This window comes from Callithrix jacchus, chromosome 17 (genome assembly GCF_049354715.1).
Source record: "Callithrix jacchus isolate 240 chromosome 17, calJac240_pri, whole genome shotgun sequence".
NCBI lineage: Eukaryota > Metazoa > Chordata > Mammalia > Primates > Cebidae > Callithrix > Callithrix jacchus.
In genome coordinates this window covers 17,646,232-17,668,418 of record NC_133518.1, presented here as the reverse complement: position 1 = coordinate 17,668,418, position 22,187 = coordinate 17,646,232, and the positions used below count along the sequence as shown (strand labels likewise).

Below are 22,187 nucleotides of genomic sequence, written 5' to 3'. Positions count from 1 at the left end.
CTCCCATTCCCCATTTCTTCATCCCACCTACTTATTATTGGAACAAACTGAACAAACGAGGGAGCAAAGAAGCTGAAACAATGCCTAGCCTAAGATAGATTTGAATTGGTTATTTCCTGTTGCTTCTCACTGCTTCTTAATTTATCCTCAAGGAAAAGGCATAGAGAATAGAATATTCTGATGCAGTGGCTCAATCAAGTATTCTAGAATATTGAAGCATTATAAAGAATCTCTGTCCCTGGAAGTGCCAAATCCTAGAGCTAACTGTCAAAACTATTAAAAGATGTTCTTTGCTGAATATTTTATTGTAAGTTTTGCTATTGACTCACCGGCTAGAGAGGGAAGCAATAATTATGCTAGTATGGGGGTTAATAATAAGAAAGAAACTTCATTTGGGTTTATTTTGTAATAAATAATTTATATGAGGTTTCCTAACTGGAAGAAAATCACCTAACATTCCTTTGAAAACCGATGGATTCACATCAAATTCTGGTTGATCACCAAGGCAGACAGAACAAAACAGAAGAGGAATCTTTCTTAAATTCGGGTCTCAGACTTGCCCACATCACCAACTACACTTTGGAAGTTCCAGAGGTTGTTCAAACAGCCATAAGAGGAGTAGACATGCTGGATTTCTTTGACACCTTTCATAGAAGAAAGAATCAGGCGAGCAAGCCTCATGGTACTGACAGAGCAAATGTGAATGGAGGAAAGGGGACAGTTGACCTTTCCACAAGAAACAAGGTCCCTCCTGAGTCCAGGTCAAAACCCGAGATAGTCCATGGTGCTTCTGGAGGAGAAATGTCTATAAACTAGATTGCAGCCCCACCCCCCTTTTTTTTTTTTTTTTTTTTTTTTTGAGACAGGGTCTTTCTCTGTTGTCCAGGCTGGAATGCAGTAGTATGAATATGGGTCACTGCATCCTTGACCTCCTGGGTTCAAGCAATCTTCCTGCCTTGTTTCCCAAGTAACTGGGGCTACATGTATGTGCCACTATGCAGGCTAATTTTTGTAATGTTTTTTTAAAAGATGGGGTCTCACTATGTCACCCAGGCTGGTCTCAAACTCTTGGGCTCAATTGATTCTCCCACCTCAGCCACCCAAAGTGCTAGAATTACAGGCATGAGCCACTTCACTCAGCCCTCTTTTTTGATTTCATTATATTCTAAGAGAATCTATAATATTTCCTTGGGCACAAATGACAATCAAACTTAGGGGTCCCATTAATTAATCCTCACTTCTCTTGACATTTTATCTGTTTTTAATTCCTCACAAGCTAAAATTGAATATCCACACTATATTTACTATTTTTAAAATATTGCAAAAACTTAATAAATACTTCATAATGTAGGCTTTTATAGTAATACACATTTATTATTATATTACATTTCTCTTTCTTAACTACACATCAAAGACAACCCTTTGGATAACTGGTACTGTTTGTTCTCTTTAGGAATTAACTCATTTTAAAATTAGTAAGACAAAGGTCTTCACCTCTTAGTTATCTAGCTCTAAGAGCATGCAATTTGTCAAGCGCACTTGCTTTCTTGTAAATAAACTAAATGTTTTCCCTGAAATCAATGCCACACCAGTCAAAATTCATTTTGTGCCCAAGCAGACCTAAAGAGACCCAGGGGAGAAATATTGTTATTCAAAGACATCTAGTACAACTGGCATAAAAACATACACATAGACCAATGGAACAGAAAAGAAAGCTGAGAGATAAACCCACACATATACAACCAACTAATCCTCAAGAAAGGTGCCAACAGCACACTATGGGGAAAAGATAGTCTCTTCCATAAATGGTGCTAAGAAAACTGGATATCTAACTCCAAAAAATAAAATTGTATTCTTATCATACAACATACAAAAAAAAAACTCAAACTGGACTAAAGATGTAAACATACAACCTGAAACCATAAAACTTATAGAGAAAAATACAGGAGAAAGACTCCATGACATTGGTCTTGGCAATAATATTTTTTAAATATGACCCCAAAAGCACAGGCAACAAAAGCAAAAATAAACAAGTGGGACTACATCTAACTAAAAAGTTTCTGCAAAGCAAAGGAAACAATCAACAAAAGAAAAAGAAAGCCTACGGAATGGGAGAAAATATTTGCAAACCATATATCTGCTAAGGAACCAATTTCCAAAAATATATAAGGAACTCATACAACTCAATAGCAAAAAACATTAATAATAAAATAACTCAATTTTAAAATGGACAAAGGACCTGAATATATGTTTTTTTCAAAGAAGACATACAATAGCTAACAAGTATATGAAATGATGCCAAATATCACTAATCATCATGGAAATGCAAATTCAAAAAACCACAATGAGATAACACCTCTCACCTGTTACAATGACTGTTTTCAAACAGTCAAAAAATAAAAAGTATTGACAAAGATGTGGAGACAAGGGGCTATTTATACACTGTTGGTAGGAATTTAAACTGGTATAGCCATTAGGGAATACAGTATAGAGAGTTCTCAGATAATTAAAAATACAACTACCTTATGATCCAGCAATCACACTTCTGTGTATATTTCAAAAGTAAATAAAATCACCATCTCAAAGAGACATCTGCACTCACATGGTCATTGATTGCAACACTATCAACAATGGCCAAAATGCAGAAACAACCTGAGTGTGATGGATAGATGATTTTAAAATGTGATATACACACAATGGAACATGATTTAGCCTTTTAAGAGAAGAAAATCCTGCCATTTGAGACAATGTGGACAAACCTGGAGGATACTATGCTAAGCGAAATAAGCCAAACACAAAAAGAAAACACCGCATGATTGCACTTATATGTGGAATCTAAAGTAAAAACTGACAGAAACAGAGTAGAATGGCTGTTCCCAAGGACCAGGAGGTAGGGGAAATGGGAGGTGCTGCTTAAAGGGTACAAATTGGCACTTATCAGATGAATCAATTCTGGAGATCTAATGTACAGCATTGTGATTATAGTTAATAATAATGTATTGTATACACTAAATTTGCTAAAGGAGTAGTAGATCTTAAGTGTTTCACTACACACACACACACACACACACACACACAAAGGTAACTAAGGTAACTACCGAGGTAATGGATATCTTAATTAGCTTGATTGTGGTAATTATTTTACAATGTATAGGTATATCAAAACATCACATTGTCCACCTTGAATGTATACAATTATTATTTTCCAGTTATACCTCAATGAAGCCAAAAAATAAAAACTAAAACAAACACAAAAATTCTGTCACATATCTCTAAAATCTCAAATGATTTCATTCTTCTTCGTTGCCAAGCACACCTTATATGTCAGCCTCCTGACTGACCACAGTTGTTAGGTATCTTTAAAGGGCAACGTTGTTGTTTCTGTCATTTTAACGACTATTCATGTCTTAGTTAACATAGATTGCCTGTTTGAATATGTAAGGTGTTACTGGAGAATCCAAAATCAAACTTAGAAGTATGACAAATATTTATTTTTAAAATATACAAGGAAGCATATCTTCATTGTAATATCACATTTTAGGATTACATTACTGGAACATAATGTATTGCCCAAGCATTGCTTCAAAATTATTTAATGAATTTCTGACTCCAGTATAATCTCTTTCCACCATTCCTTTCTACCTATTTGACATAACATAAGAGAAATTCACTCTCTACTCATGTCATTATTTTCTATGTGTACGTGTATATATGTTTGAAAGAAGAAAAGCTAAGTTCACATCTGGTATTTTAGCTGATTAAACTAATGTGGAGCAATTCTGGGTGAAATGAGCACAGTGCTGGGTCTGGCACATAATGGGTGCATCATCAGCTGACTTTTACTTGCAGAGTTTTGCAATGGCGAATGATAACGAAGATAGGCAAAGAAAATGTGCTACATGGCAATATTTTAAAGAAGTAAAACGTCTTCCTTTTTTCAATGGCCTATCTCAGACTATTAAAAACTACGCCACCTAAATTGTTCTTTGGTGTAAAAGAAGCTTGTGATCTCTCCTGAATCCTCATTTTCATTGTTAGTTAGGAAAGAGTCAGTGCTTCCATTTCAAACAAACCCAGAGTCAAATAATTAGACCATCCAGAGATAACCAAATTTCGAGGAAACAAGAAATTGGAGAAGGAGCAATAATTTATTAAAATCAATCAATAAAATGTAATGATTGGCATTTTCCCTATCTAGTAACCCTATGCGAGACCTGCATTTTAGCCAAGCTGCTGCTGCTGCTGTCTTGTTAACATTTATTGGGTTCTTCTACCACCACTGTGCTAAGCTCCTAACACACAAGGTCACATTTTACCCTTACAACAACTCTAATTGGTTGGATACAATTATTATTCCTATGTGAAATGTAAATAAACAGGGGGCAGATAATTAAGTAAAATTTTCCAAATAACTCAAGCCCACAGGAGCCCTGAGGAGGATCTGAACCCAGGAAGTCTCACTCCAGAAAAAGCCTGCTTCTCACTGCTCCGCATGCAGTTACCATGTTATTACACTGTGGCCATCTTTAGAAGGAAACGTGAGAAAAACCTTGTCTTGAACCAACAGAATTTTTAAAAAGTATTTTCCACTCAGTAATTCTGAATCAGTAATTCTAAAGTTCATAACCTAAGAAAAAGCTTTCTATCACTAATTATTCCCAAGTCCTTTAGACAAGCACACTCCAAGTCTTTAAAGATCTTTTTGTTGGAGAGAAGAAGTCACGTGCATTGTGAGGTAGCAATTGCTGCCAAACTCTAATATTATTTTTAAAGTTTCTCTTTGTTGGATAAATACTGGCTTCAGAGAAAATCATACAAGTGATGCTTCTGGTATCGATAGCTTATGTTTACCAAACCATATATTTTGATATGTAAATTTTATTTTCAAAAGCATCCTATTTCTCTAACATATTAACAAAGAATTTCTCAAAGTACCATACTTGGGAAATACGTCAAATTATTTAATTACTTAAATGAAGTTCAGAAGGATAGCCTCTACTTCCAATGTTACCTTTGATCTTTCTCTTTTACCTTCTTTGAAGAGACTACCATATTTCTCTACTCAATTCTGATTATATAACAACTAATGATGTGGCACGGTTTTCTTAAGTTTTTATTTTTGTAGGTACAGAGTAGGCATAAATATTCATGTGTTATTTTGCTAGAGGGACAGAATGCATAAAAATCATATCATGGAAAACAGGGTATCATGAGGCAGTTATTATTGATCCATTGACCAAATAAAAGCAGGGACCAATCAGTTTGAGTAGTTTCCCTAGAATCATACAGTTAATGACAGAGGCAAGACTGGATTACACATGTCTAAATTTCAGATTCTAGATTTTTCCATGGACTACTTCAGCTCTCATTCCTTGTCTCCTCTTTCAGAGTTGCTTAATCCTATATTCATCCATTCATTCTTTCATTTATCTAATCATTCATTCATTCATTTATTGAACAATTATTTGTTAAATGTTGTTATAGACTGAATGTGTGTGTCCTCCTAAAATCGACATGTTGAAGCCCTAATCCCCATTAGGACTACATTTGGAGATAAGGCCATTAGGATGTAATTAAGGTTAAATAAGGTCACAAGAGTGGGTCCCCAATCCAATAGGATTAGTGCCCTTATATTAATAAGGAGAGATACCAGAAGCTTGTTCTCTCTTTCTCCCTCCCTCCCTGCCTCTCTCTCTCCCTCTCTCTCTCTTTCTCTCCCCCCTCCCCCCACCCACCTCAACCCTCTCTCTGCTTATGAACACCAAAGAAAGGCTATATGAGTATGCAATGAGAAGACAGCTGTCTGCAAGCCTAGAGGAGGGCTCTCACCAGAAACTAAAGCAGCTGGAACCTTGATCTTGGACCTCTAGCCTTCAGAATTGTGTGAATATAAGTTCTACTGCTTAAGCCACCCAGTTTATGGTATTTTGTTATGGCAGCCCAAGCTGACTAATACAGTCTGCTTATTTCAATTAATGGTTCTATTTTCAGAATAGTGTCACAGGGATTAAAAAAATGTATAAAACATAATCAAGACATTGCACTAGAAGAATATAGCTTTGCAAGCTCTCAAGAACTCTTGCCTTGATAGAGAAGCTACATAAATAATCTGGATACTACACAATGTTTCAGTGTTTTCAGCCCAGGAAGTTCACTCCAGAAGCCTGCTTTCCACTGCTCTGTGTGCAGTTCCCATGTTGTCACATAATGGCCATCTTTAGAAGAAAACCCTCATCTTTAGTAAGTGGAGCAATCTTTCTTGGCAAGACAAAATTTAGGTAGTACTAAATTCTAATTAGAAAGAACATGGGACTGGGCATAATGGCTCACACTTGTCATCCCAGCACGTTGGGAAGCCAAGGTAGGAGGATCACTTGAGGAAAGGAGTTTGAGATCAGATTTGCATTTATGTAATGACCAGTGGAATGTATCTCAAAATAATAAGAGCTGTTTCTGACATACCCACAGCCAATATCATACTGAATGAGCAAAAACTGGAAGCATTCCCTTTGAAAACTGGTGCAAGACAAGGATGCCCTCTCTCACCACTCCTATTCAACACAGTACTGGAAGTTCTGGCCAGGGCAATCAATCAAGAGAAAGAAATAAAGTGCATTCAAATAGGAAAAGAGGAAGTCAAATGGTCTCTGTTTGCAGATGACATGATTGTATATGTAGAAAACCCCATTGTCTCAGCCCAAAGTCTCCTTAAGCTGATAAGCAACTTCAGCAAATTCTCAGGATACAAAATCAATGTGCAAAAATCACAAGCATTCCTATACACCAATAATAGACAAAGAGAGAACCAAATCATGAGTAAACTCCCATTCACAATTGCTACAAAGAAAATAAATATCTAGGAATACAATTTGTAAGGGATGTGAAGGACCTCTTCAAAAAGAACTACAGGCCGGGTGCGGTGGCTCAAGCCTATAATCCCAGCCCTTTGGGAGGCCGAGGCAGGTGGATCACGAGGTCAAGAGATCAAGACCATCCTCTGGTCAACATGGTGAAACCCTGTCTCTACTAAAAATACAAAAATTAGCTGGGCATGGTGGCGCGCGCCTGTAATCCCAGGCACTCAGGAGGCTGGGGCAGGAGAATTGCTTGAGCTCAGGAGGCGGAGGTTGCAGTGAGCCAAGATCGCACCATTTCACTCCAGCCTGGGTAACAAGAGCGAAACTCTGTCTCAAAAAAAAAAAACTACAAACACCGCTGGAGGAAATAAGAGAGGGCGTAAACAAATGGAAAAATATTTCATGCTCATGGATAGGAAGAATTAATATCATGAAAATGCAAATCTAAACCCCAATGAGATGCCATCTCACACCAGTTAGAATACAATCCTTAAAAAGTCAAGAAACAACAGATGCTGGAGAGAATGTGAAGAAACAGGAATGCCTTTACACTATTGGTGGGACTGTAAATTAGTTCAACCATTGTGCAAGACAGTGTGGTGAATCCTCAAGGATCTAGAACCATAAATACCATTTGACCCAGCAATCCCGCTTACTGCAGCACAATATTCACAATAGTGAAGACTTAGAACCAACCCAAATGCCCATCAATGATAGACCAGATTAAAAAAATGTGGCACATATACACTATGGAATACTATGCAGCCACAAAAAAGGATGAGATCATGTCCTTTGCAAGGACATGGATGAAGCTGGAAACCATCATTCTCAGCAAATTAACACAGGAACAGAAAGCCAAACAATACATGTTCTCACCCATAAGTGGGAATTGAATTATGAGAACACATGGACACAGGGAGGGGAACGTTATACACTGGTGCCTGTCTGAGCATGGGTGGCTAGGGGAGGCACAGCATGAGGAGAAATACCTAATGTAGATGATAGGCTGATGGGTGCAGCAAACCACCATGGCATGTATATACCTATGTACCAAACCTACATGTTCTGCACATGTATCCTAGAACTTAAAGTGTAAGAAAAAATAAAAGAAAGAAAGAGGAGGGAAGGAAGGAAGGAAGGAAGGAAGGAAGGGAGGGAGGGAGGGAGGGAGGGAGGGAGGGAAAGAGAGAAAGAAAGAGAGCATATATAAGATTGGGGGCTTGGCCGGGTGCGGTGGCTCACGCCTGTAATCCCAGCACTTTGGGAGACCGAGGAGGGTGGATCACGAGGTCAGAAGATGGAGACCATCCTGGCCAACAGGGTGAAACCCTGTCTTTACTAAAAATACAAAAAATTAGCTGGGCGTGGCAGCACATACCTGTAGTTTCAACTACTCGGGAGGCTGAGGCAAGAGAATTGCTTGAATCCAGGAGGCACACATTGCAGTGAGCTGAGATTGCGCCACTGCACTCCAGCCTGGGTGACAGAGCGAGACTCCATCTCAAAACAAAACAAAACAAAACAAAAAATGGGGGCTTAATAGAATATGGAAACCATAAATTAGGCATAGTTGAATGGTTGATATGGGAGAGAGATGTGTCAAGATGACATATTTTTTGGCCTGAACAACTGGATAGATGGCAATGGAATTTATTACAACAGGAAATATACAAGAAGGGGAGCTTTGCAGGAAGAAAAGAGCAAGGGTCCTACTAGAGACAGCAATCATTTGTTCAGTTATGATAGGTTGAGTTTCTGTTGGGGGAACATTTAGTGCAGAATCTGATGCACGATAGTCCCTCAGTAATTGTTGGCTAACATGGATTTTCTCTATGTGTATTTATTTGGAAAGATGCCTAAGAGGTTTTTTCTTTTTTCCCAAAATGAAGGCATATCAAAAGGAGAGGTCACACTAGTTAATCACAATTATCTCTAATCAAATAGGAAAACCAGCTAGAATTGAGAAAAGATGACATGGGAACAATTGAAAGTCGACCTGCAGGGGTGTGGTGAGATGCCATTGAGAAAGTGCCTTTGCTAATCATGATTGGGTTTTGTATTAACTAGGTAAGATTTGGGGGAAAAAAAGAAAAAGAAAAAGGCTAGGAAGAATCAAGAACTCAACTGCTCCTCTACGGAAAACAAGTTGGCTGAAATTACGAAAAGTCATTTCTTGTGGTTTTGTTCATAATACCTAAAGAGTAGAAAAGCCACATTCTCAAAAGGAAGGGTAATCATTAAAATGATGGGAAAAAAACTACTGAATTGGCCATCAACTGAATTCTTGAAGGAGAAAGAGGAGAAAGGGAATACGTGATCTTCAGCCAAAAAGTCAGGAACTATTTTATAAAGGTGTCTTGAATTCCAAGCAATAAAAACAACTCAGTTCTGAAATAATGAAAAGAATCATTTTACATTTCTCAAGGTAAATATTTGCCAGTGTATATGTTGAAGACATTTTACTCCAAGGAGAAAAAAATAATTAATTTTAAATTTCCTCCAAATGCAGAATTTTCCTCAGTTTCATCCCCCTATCCATAGGTATTATGTTTAAAGAGGCACAGTCCTGCATGTAACAAGCCTGTAATTGCAAAATGATTCCATTATTAAGCTGTGGTTTATTCCAAGGCTTCTGGATAATCTTGATGAGTACTGTACTTGTTGTTTAACTCTCGAGATTTTGTAATAAAAGTTTAATGAGTTACTTATTATTAGAATGTTTATAGCCATTATTTTAAGGTGAACAATAATGACGTAAAGTTTGTGCGCATTTGGTTTAAAATGTATTCAACTCACATATCAGTTAATGCTACAGTGATTTTTAAAAACTCTCTTATCAGTACACGTGTCTCAAGGCAATGCAGCTAAACCTCAGCTTTACTGGGGCTACGGTTAATAATGAAACTAAGGAAGGATTTCTCACTTGAATCATGTCAAAGCCAGATCCTAACTTCTTGCATTTCAGAATTTGAACAAGAATTGCTTTTATTATAGCATTTTGAACAGATTTCACAAGAGCATACTTATAAAGCAAGAGGACAAAAAGTTGAAATTAAGTCCTGAAGGCACTGAATATTCATTTCTATTTAAAGCTAACCAGATATTCTATTAATGATCATAAATATTAAGGGAACATACCAAAATAAATCTAGTTTATCTGATTTCTGTCTACTGAAATGCTATGAAACCAAAGGTCAATCACATCTCCAAAAAATGTTTTACCCCTGCGGAAACTGTCTACAAGTTTTTCAGATAGAGACGAGATTTTCTAGAAATTATAATGATTCAAGCACAAAAATTTTCAAGTTACAGCAATCAATGGAAAGTGTGCATATCTACTGAACCTGTATAAAACTTACACTCAGAAGTGTAAGATAGTTGTCTTTCTTGAAATAAGATTAATTTAGATTTTTAAAATCAGACTAAAACTTTTAATTATTAGATGTTGCCAAATGGATTTTATGAAAAATACGGCTGAAATGAGTGACTAATTTCATAACCATTTTGTGCCACTGTTTTAACGCACAAATTACTCATTAAATCATTTGAATATAAAGAACCATAACATAATTCAGTGATGAGTACAGTGCTGACATCCTGGAAGCATGTATAATTAAAGCAGGTCATCAAAAGAGAGGCAAAATATATTAGAAGAACATAGCACAAAATGAAAATAAAACCAATTTAACTCATAGTCACAAAATAGGAAAAACAAATGTTTTCCTCCAATCCTCCAACTCCCACCCCCCAAAAAAGATAAAATACAATAAACATGTCATATGATTATGTCTATCTGATAATCCCACATGCTCCATATGGTCACAGCCAATGCTTCCAAGCATTAACTATAAAATCATATCTTCTTCCTTTAGTAGTTTTTCAAGTCAATACTATTCTTTGACCAAAATATTAGGTTGGGTTCCCTCCTATCATGCCATACCTTTAATCAATATATTGTTTCCATTGAGAAGTGAGATTGTAAAGGAAGTTTATTCTTAAAGACTCTATTGAAAACATATTGTAACAAATAGAATTTGCTTATTTTTTGGCTGCTTAAACAATTAATCTCTTCTTACACAGCTGCAATATATAAATGTGTTAACTCAAAATATGTTCTTACCTCCCATCCATAACTAGGATCTTTCAGGTTTGATCTCTGCTCTCCCACATAAGGCCCAAACTTTTCACCTACTTCGATCTTCCTTTTGGTCCATATTCCTAGTCCTGCTCCAGGCATATTTGACTCTCGAAGTTCAAACTCAGCAGGAATTGGGATATCATCAGGGATGTAGATGGGGGCTTTGTAAGGAGAGCCCTCCTTTGGAGTGAAGGCTTCACTGGATGTGGCAGGTGAGCATGGCTCTTGAATATTGAGGGAGGGAGTGCTGGCTACTCCGTCTGCATCTGGCATTTCTTCCAAAGGTATTTCAGGGTAGATGGCATATACACACTCATTATCTGTGAATAAATAAGAATTTCATAAATTTCTTTGATATTAAAGAGACAAAATTCCACATGGGTAGCCACCTTATTATGTTGTTGTTCTTTGAAGGCTAAATAGGTGCCTTCATTAAAATCTTCATTATTCACAGGCCAGGGAGAGGCTAGAGATTATGGCCTCTGTGGTTTATCTGTGGTGAATCCATAAATCAAATGAACTAATCCTCAATTGTCAATACTTGCATGGACTAGTTCAATTCATTATCCATCTGGAAAACAATCAGCAACTTCATTATTGTTCTGACTGAAGTACAGACAAGAAGTAAGCATGTGTGTAACTATAAGCCCCAAACCACCCCAAATTGGGAGCTGACAGGATTCCAAAATTTATTGGAAAGTTGTGTCATGCAATGTTATCTTAGAATAATGGTAGGAAAATCATCAAAGATTCCAAAGGCTGCCATGTGCAACAAGGCTTAAATGTGTGTGGCAGAGTTATTTATTAGAATATTAATTCGTGTGTCTTCCTTCTCTGTTTTTCCTTTCCAATTTTGAACACGTCCCCAAGCCCTTGGTATTTCCTTGCGTTGGTAACTTCTGCAGAGCAGAAAGTTAAAGTTACCTGAAGCCAGTAAAAGGATATTTTACTGGATATTTGTAAAAGCTAAAATTGTTAAAGAAATTAGGTAAATTTTCCAGAGGGAAAAGGGAGAGGAGGGGTGCCCTGAGGTGCACCAGAAAGACAGAGAATTTCCTCCAGACTGAGACACAATGGAGATCAGAAACCCTTTGTATGGGGCACTGCCCATCTTTACGAAGCAGCACCTGGGGAGGTGGGCAAGACCTTTGGGGGATAGCAGGGTTGAGTAGGAATCCAGGCACTGAGCCCTGAGGCCCTAAGGACCCCCAGAGCAGCACAGCCCCACACTTGAAGTAAACAAGTGGACCATGTGAGACCTTAAGACCTCTATGACACTTGTATGGGGATTGTACGAAACCAGCCAAGGGGGATTTCGTTTGTCTTAAAGTCAATGAATACATGTTTCTTGTCTGCTAGGATTACAAATGGAAAGTCATACCCAATTTGTTTGATTCATAGAACTGCAAGGAAAGCACTAAGAAAATCAGGTGAAAATTACAAAGATATTTCAATCAGAGGTAGTCAAAGGTTAAGAATTTGAAAAATTAGCTGAGTATGGTGGTGTGCACCTGTTATCCCAGCCTCTTGGGAGGCTGAGGGGGAGGACTGCTTGAGCTCTAGAAGGCTGCAACGAGTTATGATTGTGTCACTGCACTCTACGCTGGCAACAGAGTGAAAGCTGCCCTCAAAAAAAGAAGGTAAATGGGTTGCCTCCAGTTCCATGATCATCGTTCTACTACAGCCTGGATACCCACGAGTTAAGGATGATGTGGACGCATTTCAGCACCAAGTTGTTGATTAAACTATGTGACCTTTAAGATCCTACCAACCCTGCAGTGCTATGAATTAAAGTCCTCTAGAAGCTTATTGGGCTAGAAGGTAGAAGACCTGACTTCCAGGCCTAAATCCTTCTCATATTCATCATTGTAACAAACTATAACACTCAATAGCAATTGCCCATCAAGTAATGATTCCTGTCTCTTAAAATTCTGTGAAGTGTAAAGTGATAGTACATGCAAAGGTATTGTTTAATGAGGTGCTTGGTTCCTGGTCAAACATTGATATAATGCCATTTAAACCAAGCATGTACCTGAACTCCAGAACCCAACCTTATACCTATGGGACGTCGGTTCTCAACACACGAGCTCATTATCGTTCAAGTTCAGCATGTCCAAAATCTTGTACGTTATCATCTGCCCTCAAATTGATTCTCTTGTTCACTTTCCTCTTTCTACTATGAATACTATCTTTCCCATAATTATCTATGTTTGAGGCTTTAAAATAACTTAGTCATCTTCTCTCCTTCGTCTTCCAAACTGTTCAGTCACTAAATACTATACATTCTTGCAAGATTCTAACCTTCATCCAACTCTTTCAATCCACATTTTCACATCTAAATATTTTCATAGTCCTTTAAATGGGTCTCAACCTTCAGTTTCTTTCCACTATCCATCAACCCTGAGCCTGTTTAACACTGAGTTTACCTTCCTGGGAGACCTATTTTCCTGTTTGAAAGCCTTCAATAACTGCCAGTGTCTGCAGGTAAATTATAAACCTCTTAGGCTTGGATTAAAATCTCTATCATTTTGAAACCATTCTTGCTTTCCATATGATTCGCAACACTCCTCTGAAGGAACCCCCGACCTAGAGTATGCTTATTATTCTCTTCTGAGCTCAGTGAGCATTTCTTCTTCAGTTCTTCCTGCCTGGCACTCCTCTCTCTGCTCCTCTGCCCAACAAACTTCTAGTCATCCTCCTGGGTCAACTTCCAGCTGGTCCCATCACCATCCCATTTAATACCAGTATCCCCTTTCTTGAATTATTACATAGTTTTGTCCCTCAGTTTGGCAATCAGATACCATGTATTGCTGCTTAGGGTTTATTGTGTATGTTTTATTTCCAACTAGGAAACAGGCCCATGATAGGAGACATTAGGACTCTCGCTTTTCCAGAATTATCTAAGTGATCTGCATATAGGTGTTTAATGCACACTTGTTAAATATATAAGTAATCTAACATATAATTTTATTAAACTATGAATCCAAGTCAATACATTTTTACCAAATATAGGAAACTTTGGATCCTAAAAAGTGCTTTCAAACCTATAGAAATAGAACATGATGAATTACCAACTTTTCTCCAACTGAACATCAAAGGAAACAATTTTAATAATTATTCAAATAAAGATTACCAGAGAAGTATACTTTAAGGTCCAAAAATTAAAGTCCATCTAATTTTGTCTTTCAGGGAGATTTTACACTCTAACCTAATATTTAAAAGCTCACTAATGGTCTTAGTATAGGTCAAAACCTATAAAAGAATCTCTTCAGAACTGTAACAATTGACTACTGCAAATGCAAAGTTATTTTACACATTCTCAAAGAGATTCCTCCCCCATTGCTAGAATTTTGTTTTTCTTGAGAAATATAAATTGAAAAACATTGTGTACTCTATAAATGTGTCCATGTAAGCAGTAGGAAAACAAAAGGCACTGAAATAAATAGAACAACATTCCTCCAGCAATTATCTATTAAAGGTCAGTTACATTTCTCCCACTTCCTCAAAGAGTCAAATCCATCACACTTTCAGTTCCCTGAAAGTGATCTGTACAACAGAATAGAGGCTGGGCGTGGTGGTTCATGCCTGTAATCCTAGCACCTTGGGAGGCCAAGGCAGGCAGACTGTCTGAGCTTAAGAGTTTGAGACCAGCCTGGGCAACACGACAAAACCCATCTCTACTAAAAATACAAAAAATTAGCTAGGCATGGTAGTGCATGCCTGTAGTTCCAGCCACTCTGGAGGCTGAGACACGAGAATTGCTTGAGCCTGGGAGGCAGAGGTTGCAGTGAGCCAAGGTCATGCTATCGCACTCCAGCCTGAGTGACAGAGTGAGATTCTGTCTCCAAAAAAAAAAAAAAAAGATCGAGACAAACCCATCTGTGCCCTCCCACTGGCATAGCTTATCCCATGACCTCTGAGTTACCCGCAAACTCTCCCAATGCATAATCCTAAATGAGTGCATTTAGATTTCAGTTCCTGTGGAGACAAAATACACATGTGTGCCCAGGCTGCTGCACAGAAGAATTTGAATTTAAAGTCTGAATGCAATTCTGCTTACAATGAAAAAACATGTATAATTAAACCTAAAGAACAACTTATCTAGCTTAAGCGAATCCACAAGAAAAACTCATGGTCCTATTCATCCATATGCAAGCACTAAACATATAAGCAAGTGCAGGTGATTTGTTTTCAAGCCACTTTTAATTTAGTATCATCCTAATTAAATATAAAAAAAGCAGTGGTGACAAAAGTGCCAATGTTAAACTGCTGAGTTTTACATGTCAAAACATGCAACAATATTTCAATGTAATCTAGCATTATGAAATTTTCAACAGCAAATGCAGTTTATCATACCACATTGAATATTTGCATAAACCAAAATAGACTAATGCCTCCATATACCTTACTCAAGAACTATACAAAAAGCTGCTAAAACATTTCATCTAAATGACAAATTACTTCAATTATCATATCCCCATTAAATCTCTGTTATTGGGGGAAAATTGGTAGATCCTTTCCATCGGCTATAACTATAGTTAATTAAAGCATTTCTCAGATATCACATTGACAGACTGGGCACATTTACAATAGGTAAGCATCAGGTAAGAAGTGCCATATATATCAGTGGTCCCATAAAGATAAATAACCCTTGTAACTTGTTGGAGCTGAGCTGTCTGCTACTGTAATTTGCTCCATGCATCCTTTAGGCATGTCATTAACTGAGGGAGGAAAGAAAGACAAGCATATTGTTGGATTTGAGACACATGACTTGGGATATTGCTCATGGAAATCAACCTCTTCAATTCAAGTTTTAAGTATTCTAATTTCCTCAGAGACCCACACTTTGATTAGATTATATGTATTTATATGTGTCTTCGAATAACTACCATAGGCTTCCACTTGAGAAGTATTCTTCCATTTTGAAAACATATCAGAATATTCAAAGAGAATTGCAGAAACAATACCAATAATAGTAACTTCCATAGATGTATCCCCATTTTCTCCTTTTAATGCTCACAACAATCCAGTGAGAAAATGATGATAAGAATAAGCTTCCAATTTACAGATGTAGGACCTCATAGTCAATATATCCAAAGTCAGCTGAGACTAGCTGGGTGTCCAAAACCAGTCCTCCCTTTGACTCTTAGACAACTTGCTTTTTGATCTTTAAAGATATGTTTTAAAGTTTCTTTATCAAAATTGTAGCTACACAATTTTGTAGCTATGGCTTTTTTATATAGCTATACTGTGCGAATAGTTTGGTTTTTGGCTTTTTCACTTGATTATAGTTTACTATGAACAATCCTTTACTATTTTCTAAAACCACATTTAATTGCTGCATAATATTCCATTACATGAATCCACAATATCCAAACTACTTCCATGAAATGTATGTTGCTTCTAATTTTCTGATAGCATAAATATCATGAAAATGAACATTCCTTAATATAAATTTTTATTTTCATCCATTTCAATTTCCTTAGGTTAGATTCCTATAAGAAAACTTAGTGGGTACTGACAGATTGCTTTTCAGAAAGTGTATAGCTTTACACTTCTACCAATTATACTGCTATTTATTACTATGCCTTTCCCCCCTGACAACAGTTTTGCTCTTTGTTACCCAGGCTGCAGTGCAATGGTGCAATCTCGGTTCACTGCAACCTCTGCCTCCTGAGTTCAAGCAATTCTCCTGTCTCAACCTCCCAAGTAACTGGGATTACAGACACCTGCCACCACACCTGGCTAATTTTTGTATTTTCAGTAGAGACAGGGTTTCACCACGTTGGCCAGGCTGCTCACAAACTCCTGACTTCAAGTGATCTGCCTGCCTCGGCCTCCCAAAGTGCTGGGATTACAGGTGTGAGCCACCACACCCAGCCTATGTCTTGTTTTTAATGAAGAAAATTATACATCTATTACTCCTTAATTCATCTCTCAGCTGATTACAGAAACGAAATATTCTTGTCATTCATATTTCTTTTTTTGCAAATTGTTCATTGTTTTTGCCCACTTTTAATTAGGCTTTTGTGTCTGTCTTATTAATGACAAAAAAAAATTAGCCCTTGGATATTGTATTTTAAACTTTCCTAGTACATAATTTGCTGTTTGGTATTTTGATTTTTTTTTTAATTTTTATGGAATGAAGTCTATATTTCTTTTGTGAGTTTTACATTTTTCTTAGAAAGTCCTTACCTACCGAAGGGGAAAAAATATTCTCTTTTATATTCTTTGAGTTTCATAGTTGCTTTTCTACAAACCTTGGATTACCAATGAATGATTTACAGCTGAGTGAAAAGCAGGAAAAAAAATTATTTCATTTATTTGAGCGTCTGTGAACGGCAGACTAGAAAAAAAAATGCCATTGCACTCATAATTCTTTGGTTCTTATTTGCAAGGCTGGTCTAAATGCCTACTCTTTTTGTGGGTTTTATATAACTCACCATTTGTTTCTTTTGGCCTTTCTGCCTAGTTTAACTGCAAATCTGGGCAGATGCCATTCAAAATCCTAAGTTTCACCAGTAATACCCATCATAATACTTATCACTCAGCATTATCATTAGTGATAGTAACATGAATAATTTTTCTCTCTACTCTTCACATTAGTTCATTGATAGAAAATATCCAGCAACTAAATAATTTAATATTTATTAAGAGCATATATACACAGTTTGACTCTAAAGTAAGACTGATTTCTATAGTTATTAAGAAGTTAGTTATACTCAACTGTACACACATATACATGTAATAGACATATCCATGTGTATTTGCAATGTGTGTGTAGGGGGGTGTGTGTGTAATAACTCCCTAATCTTAAAAATAGGCTGAGACAGAAACATGATTTGAGATCTCAGGCAGACTGGTTGAGATCATAACTACATGAAACAACTGCCAAGAGGAGCTCAACTAGGGAATTGAACAGATTAGGTAACTCAGAAATTTAGACATTTCCCCCCATTATGTTCCTCATTGCAGTTTTGTAATAAAAACATGAGCAAACTTCAAAGGAAGCACTGTAGTAAAGGTTAATTGCTACTAAAGAAGAGGGTGGGCCCAAGCGCCAGTACTTTGTGCCCAGCTTGCAAGCAGACAGGAAGGATTACACGTGGCTGAGAGCGGAGGATGTGCCCAGCTCTAGGAGGAGAGCAGACTCGGCCAAACCTCAAAGCCCCACCAGGGACCTTCTGGTAGGACGTGAGCACATGAGCACAAGTCCATGAGCTGATGCCTGCTAATAGTGCGGCAGGGAAGAGAGGGGGAAGACATCAATTTCCTCACAAAATTAAAACCGGACATGCTCTTCTTCCCTTGTTAGGACAATTCCAGAGCAGTTTCAGAGGCATGTTTGTAAGAAAGCAGAGGACTTCAGGAGTCAGCTCTTCTGCACCAGCAACACAGCGAGTAAACACATGCTGGGCTTGGGGAAAAGGGTGGGGCCCAACTAATGCCAGATGCACAGGCAGAACAAAGAAGGAGGCTATGAACTGGCCAGCAAAATCTTCTACGAGAATGGCCCCACGATCATGAAATTTAAGATCCCAACGAAATGAAGAAAGGAAACTAGTAAAAGTAGGGAAAGTGAATTTCCAGAAAACTGACTTAAACAAGTTGTGAAGGGCTAGGTAGCAAGAATGCAGAAGTACAGGCTTACAAAACAGAGACAGCGAATAGAATGGGCAGCTGCTGATGGACATAGTCTTCAGCATGTCCTGCACCAGAGAGGAGCAAGAAGAAAATAGACTTAAATGGAGTGTTTGGACACTGTACTGAATCTGTAGAACCCATGTCTCTAGAGACCATTATGTTTGGAAATAATCTATCAACATGGCTTGGCACTGGAATTTTTTAAATGACCTTCTAAGCTTCCTTGCACTTTCAGTATTTACTACTTCCTTGTACCATGCTATTCCATGTCTTCCTTATGGAACTTTCCCCCCAAGGGTTTCCTAAAAATATTTCATTTATGCACTGTCAAAAAGACTCAGAATGGAAGTCTTGGGAGGCAAGAGAGCAAGGGAGATGGCAAACAATGTGATCTGGATGGAAAAGAAGGGACTGAATCAATGAGCAAACTTCTTTTTCTCATAGTCTTGTGGCATACTGTTACATGTCCTGTGGCTTTTAAATCTGGTTAAGAGATTTTTCCATTCCCTTAGGAATTTCACAGGCATTTCACTAAATAAGTATAGTAGCTCCTAAGCTATTAAAGAAAGGGGGGCTTCACCTCTTCCAAAACTTTATCTTCAGAGATGGAACTAAGCTCTTGTCAAATGGTAATGGAAAGAATTTGCTCGAAAATTCATACATGAGGTACCAGTAAAGCCATTTGGTGTCTGGTTACTGAATCTAAAACAGCGAACACAAAGACATTCAAGTTCTGTGGGTACTATTCCAAGGGAAAACATGAGCTGGTTAATGTTTGGCTTATTCTGTTGTTAAGGAGCCACCGTCACCAATACCCGCTGGAATGACCAGGTAAGAACAGACTTATCACATACCAGATAGATAGTGTTTCTTGTACATTATAACTATGTGCCTCCATTTTCTTTTGCCAGTACACATTTTTAAGAGATTTTTGGCAACCTCTGATGGACCTGATGGGCTTTTTTCACAAGCTTTTTATATCCCCAAAGTGACTTTCCTTCAGATTCATTTAAAGTAAAGTAGAACCATCCTGAAATCATGCTGCAACAGACTGGGTGGCTACCCCTCAGGCAGTCTGAAATGACCAGAGTACAGCCTTTCAGTATTCAAGCCATATCTACAGTAATTATTTGCCAGCGTATCTAAAAGAAGGCAGGCATTTCCTGTTGCACACAAATGGGACATTCTTATCTAAATTACTGTTTAAACAGGTATTTAAGAAAAGACTATCACAGTCAGGAATTTACTGATGACGGAACACATTAGTTTAGGGCTGGACACATTAGTTGAGGACTAACCATTGTCAGGAAAGGAAGTATATCAGCATCAGGAAGGTATAGAGAATATTTTACAACTCCCATATGGGTCAGGATGGAAGATTGTAAACTATGCAATTTGCATTTGGAGAAAGCAGGAGGGTCACAAGCCCTGGCCTGGAGTTGGGCATGCGTCAATATGTCGCTGAACCCTGGAGTAACCTTGAGACCTTGAGATGCAGAGAGAACTTGAGAGTCGTAGCTGCTTGAGGTCTCTGTTTCCTTATCCATAAAATAAGTATGTTGGACAAGTTCATCCCCAGGTCCATTCCACTCAAGCGATCCCAGTTCTACATAGTAAAAATGTAGAAAAAATACCAGAAGGTGGTCAAAATTTGGTGTACCAAAAGCTTATATCATGTATTTCCTGGAAAGACACTGGGAATTGGTTTGGTCTCTCCTAACATGTAACCTAGGAGAGACTACTCTGGCTGCCTAACATTGCTCTAACCAGTGAAACTGGAATTTATTCCCAGTAGAGGCTTATAAAACTGGGCTGTTATTCTCACATTAAGTAGACTGCCCTCTGGTGAGGACTGTGGTTTATGTGTGGGCAGAACGTGTGGTTTACTACCTCTAATTTGTTTATGTTGTTGATGGTGGTTTCAGAAGAAAGGTACACCCCTTCACATGCTAAAGAGTGACCGGATTTACTTCCTTAAAAAAAAAGTGTTTAAGGGTAGGCAGAGACATGAGGGAGCATTAATGTGCCATTGCTAATGGAGGAGCAACTGGGATCCCTGTGACCACAGCTCTGCTTCACTCAGCTCTGCATGTGAAATGAGAGCCCCAACTTGTTTATTATAATTACCTAAGTGTGGCTTGGTGGCTTTTGGCAGTGATCCTTCTTGCCTCCAAAGGAGAGACCAAAACTTAGGAGCTACAGGCTAAGGGAAAGAGGGTGGTGTGCATTCTGTAGCAAGGAGGCTATCATTCTAATATATTCTGGATGAAAATATTCAAAACAACCCCCAAAAGATGTAGATCAAAAAGTAAGTGAGATTGAGATCTACCTTCTACAGTACGGTAAACAAAGACAGGCATGCAGGAGAACTGGATAAATAATGTAAATGTAAGTTCAAATTCATTCTCACAGCTGACTTGATGCAGACCCTTCCTTATTACCACAAGACAGAAGAGCATTCTTACAGCCAGGAGTCTTACATAAAGAAAAGAAAATAATTATGCATGTCTGGCAGAAGAGGGAGTTGTGGCAATGGCTTCCGGGTAAAAAGGAATAGGAACGAGCAATAGAACACTAACTTAACCACACTCTTGGTTTGATAAGAAGCAGAGAGTGCCCAAAAGAATGAAATTTTTTTAGGGTCTCAAAATGTTTTATTTGAAAATGAGCAATGGCCCCTGTTCTCACAAGGTTTGGTAACTAAAAGACAACAATAATTTCTCATCTTAAAGTGATTCTGTGGGAAAAATTCCTTGATTTAGCTAATGTTAGCTTGAACTCTACCCTATTGCAAACACGGTATCTTCAGTGTTAAGTTTAGATGTTGCTAAGGAGTGCAATTTTCTGCCCCCATTATAAGCTCTAAAGGTCCCCATATTGAGTTTCCCAATACCACATCATATTAAATGTAAAATCATTCTAAACCACAGAGATGAAGAGAATGTCATTGAAAAACATAAAGGAAGGTTTTTTTGCTTTTTCTTTAAGTATGAGAGAACATTGTATATTTTGATTAAAAATGTTTGCAGAAAAATATGAACAGATGTGCTATGTATATGTGTATACATACACCAAATAGCACTTATAATTTGAGAGAGGGTAATTTCAACATTGCTAAGTGGTAACACAAGCTAGGTATTTAAGGGAATGATATAATATGACAACTTCGTAGACTACCAAACTATGTATGGTCTCTGGAAATTGTCATTATCAACATGTACAATAACTAGTAGCATTAGGTGGTCTGTACAGTATCCTTCATGTCTAATTGAGTCACACAGTCAAAGACACTTGATGGGCACCAGGCACTGCCTTCTAATGGGAACTGACTTTTTAAAAAAAATGCATTCAGGACCTCTTCTATATAAATTACTATCGTTTGCAACAAGAGAGGATTATAAATGTTTGCTGGCAAAAACTAAATTTATTTACAAAATGGGTCTAATTTATTTACGGCTGCAGTACAATCGGCTTTGGTCGAAATATTTATGTTATCTGTACTTCTGCCTCACTAAACTCTTCCACAACCATAAACACTGTGGAAAAAT

At 37.7% G+C, this 22,187-nt stretch overlaps 1 protein-coding gene across 8 annotated transcripts in view; it reads right to left on the bottom strand.

The window, feature by feature from the left end:
• The window catches only part of MECOM (MDS1 and EVI1 complex locus), a 584,109-nt gene that overhangs the window by 290,292 nt on the left and 271,630 nt on the right, over positions 1 to 22,187 (bottom strand). For 5 of the 8 annotated variants that reach the window (XM_008983493.5, XM_002759402.6, XM_008983496.4 and 2 more), the window contains exon 2: positions 10,978 to 11,315. In XM_008983493.5, the coding sequence (XP_008981741.1) occupies positions 10,978 to 11,315 (338 nt within the window). Of the gene's footprint in view, positions 1 to 10,977; positions 11,316 to 22,187 lie in introns of those variants that run through there. The other 3 variants (XM_078353873.1, XM_054246980.2, XM_078353885.1) reach the window with 1 other exon arrangement.